This window comes from Trypanosoma grayi, assembly GCF_000691245.1.
Source record: "Trypanosoma grayi strain ANR4 Tgr_1530_V1, whole genome shotgun sequence".
NCBI classification, from domain to species: domain Eukaryota; phylum Euglenozoa; class Kinetoplastea; order Trypanosomatida; family Trypanosomatidae; genus Trypanosoma; species Trypanosoma grayi.
The window spans coordinates 1-2,934 of NW_008827148.1; the positions used below are offsets into that span (position 1 = coordinate 1).

Genomic DNA, 2,934 nt, shown 5'->3' on the forward strand with positions numbered 1-2,934 from the left:
TATATATATATATATAATTTTTTTATTTATGGCTATGTATGCAGTACTGTGTTTCTGTACGATGTGCCCCTCTTTGTTTGCTTTTTCTCCCCTCACTAATACCCACGCACATCTTTTGTTTAATGCCGTTCCGCGTGGACCAGTTTGGTGCGACCAAGCCCGATGCACGGAGAGGCTCCCACTGCCACTGAAAGTGCCGTGCTGCGGCCGCCACGCGCCGTGCGGCGGCACCCGCGAGTCGACGTGGTGGAGTTGGATGCACCATCCGCGTACTGCCCATCTACCGTCGCCACTGACTCTCGCGCATCGACGCCACGCAGTCTCGCGCAGATGCGACAGAAGCCGACAAAAGAGGCTACCCACGGCAAGTTCAGGCCACTCACCGCCACCAGCTGNCAGTCTCGCGCAGATGCGACAGAAGCCGACAAAAGAGGCTACCCACGGCAAGTTCAGGCCACTCACCGCCACCAGCTGGGTCACCACCACCACCTCGACAACCGTCTGCCTCCCCACCGCCACCATCTGCGCGCGAACGGTACCGGTGTCGCCGCTTGCTATCAACGGACCCGGCTCACAGGGATCCAGCAGCACCGACCCGACGGCGCTCTCAATGGGTAACACACCTATGCAGCGCATTACAACAAGGAGTGGGCAGCGCGCTGCGTCCTATTCCACATAATGCACACCACGTCCATGGCCCTACGGGGCGGAGGAGAGAAGAGATGTCCAAGTGTGTTGCGCAAACGACTCTTCGGCTGGAAGAAAGACTGAGTAAGTAGTCTGAAAGCGTGAGGAGAGGGTATGTAGTTGTACACTGCATCTTCTTTTTTTTTCTTTTGTGGTTAGTTTGCTTCCTTCTTTGGAGAATAAGTACGTAGAGAACGGGCAGTGAGAGAACGAAGTATATACCTGCATATATCTATGTGTGTGCGTCATGAAAAACCCTTATACCGCAAGACACTTAGCCGCGTACGGATCTCAGCAGCAGATGCCGATATATATGAGCGAAAAGGGGAGACCGAGAAAATATGTGCAGTCTTTGCAAGTGGCCTGCCATGTGTTAATGAATGCCATTTTGCCCCAGCACATCAGAGACCCCCTGTATATTTGCATCTGTTCTTTCAGCTGCATTTCGTTGTTCCTCTCTCCATGGGGAATTAATTCATGTCTTCGTATAGGTAGGGAAGCGAAAAGAGAGGACAAGCTCGTGATGGATCAAGTTGCTTTGATTTGGGGGCCATTGAAGGATATATATTTATAGATATATATTGTTTTCTTGCCTCAAAGTGTGTGGTGATGTCGCACCTCGTGTCAATGAGATTATATGTATGTCGCGTTATTTGTTTGCATTTTTGGTCTACTGACACGTCGTGCTTCAAACGAGTCGTGTTATCGGGAATGCCCACGCAAAGTTGCTCTGTAAAGTTTTCCTTCTGCAGCTGCTACCGTTGTTGTTGTTGTTGTTGTTGTTGTCGTTTATCGATATTCTTTCTTTACACAGTGGTGACCATTTTCGGGGGTCTTTCATACATATCGTTAGGTCTTCTCTCTCTCTCTGTGTGTGTGTGCGTGTACGTCTTCCACGCGTAGGATACCATTTGAATCGGGGGAAAAAAAGTATATAGAGTTATTGCAGAAGGGAAACACCTCAAGAAACAAAAGCGAAACATATCAATTTAAAAAAAAAACAAAGTAAATACAAGGGAACAGTGAGCGTATCAAAAACGAAAGGAGTAAAACAGAAAGATACACCTGGAGCCAATATGACTTCCATAGAAGGGAGTCCAAGTAGTCTGGACAACGGCGAATTTGCCCCTTTCCCACAGTCGCGCCGCTTTCTGCACCGTGTGCCGCGCGTAAATGTGGTGGAGCTCAAGACGCCTGTGGCACTCGCCAATTTTCCGAGACTCCGCCAGCGGTGCGGCGGTGTGAACGGGGCAGCGCTACCCACGATAGAACGTGGTACGACACCAGGGGTGCCGTTTGATCAGTGCAGCCTTTCCACAGTGGACAGTGGCAGCAGCACATCGCACCGGCGCCGTAAAAAGTACACTACGACAACCGTCACCACAACAACCATTACCAAGATCATGCTTCCGCATATGCGGCAGGTGGTGCTGTTCGACGATACCAACACTACAGATTCAAATACGATCCGAAGGGTAATGGAGGGGGAGAGGAGTGATATCATGCCCAACCAGAATGGCAGCCTCAACACAGAAGCTGCTGGCACCTTAAACAATGTCAACCAGAACTATGCATTCCGACCAGTGGAAGATCAGCCACCCGACAGCGTTGGGGTGGAACCAAACGTTCCCCGCCTTCCCATTGCTATGGCAAATCGCCGTCAGCCGCATAGCTTGCCAAGCGTAAGCAACAGTACCGCCCCACAAACCCCACCGCCACCGCTGCGAAGCCCACATGTGGAAAAGGGGGAATTAGCGGCATACGCGGGCGGGGCCCTGTCGCAGATGCCGACGGGGGATACAGGACAGCAACCGTGGGTGATCAGTAATAAAACTGCTAGTATGACGTCCTCTGTGACCCACCGTCATCCCGCCGTGAAGCCGTTTCGTGGAAACGGAAGCCAGCAGCTTTCAACTAATCCCAGCACGACGTTGCAACCGAATGGGAACCCACACCAAGTTGAGGAACCGTTTTTGGTGGAGCCGCAGGAGGCAGCAACACCGCCTCATTCACGGCATTTGCGTTTCATGGATACCACGCCTGGGGAGCATAACACGGGGCTGGGGGAGCCCCTGATGCGGCCGTGGATCCTAAACGAGGAGAGGGATGAGAATGAGTGGCATGCTGTGGGATAAAAAAGCTTTGGCTTGCACAGTGGACTCCCAGGTAAAAGAGTGGTAGTAAGCCGAAAAAGAAATAATCACCACTGAACCAAAAAAGCATAGACAGACATATATATATATATAT

General features: G+C 51.2%; 2 protein-coding genes across 2 annotated transcripts; both read left to right on the forward strand.

The window, feature by feature from the left end:
* Nucleotides 1-162: 162 nt before the first annotated feature.
* On the forward strand, nt 163-618 carry DQ04_15301000 (hypothetical protein; the record flags this gene model as incomplete). Its single annotated transcript, XM_009317293.1, has 1 exon — nt 163-618. One exon carries the CDS (start codon nt 163-165, stop codon nt 616-618), a length of 456 nt encoding a protein of 151 aa, XP_009315568.1.
* A 1,145-nt stretch (nt 619-1,763) lies between these two features.
* DQ04_15301010 (hypothetical protein) lies at nt 1,764-2,822 on the forward strand (the record flags this gene model as incomplete). The annotated part of the gene is made up of 1 exon (XM_009317294.1): nt 1,764-2,822. The coding sequence occupies one exon, from the start codon at nt 1,764-1,766 to the stop codon at nt 2,820-2,822; it is 1,059 nt and encodes a 352-aa protein (XP_009315569.1).
* Between the last annotated feature and the right edge of the window lie 112 nt (nt 2,823-2,934).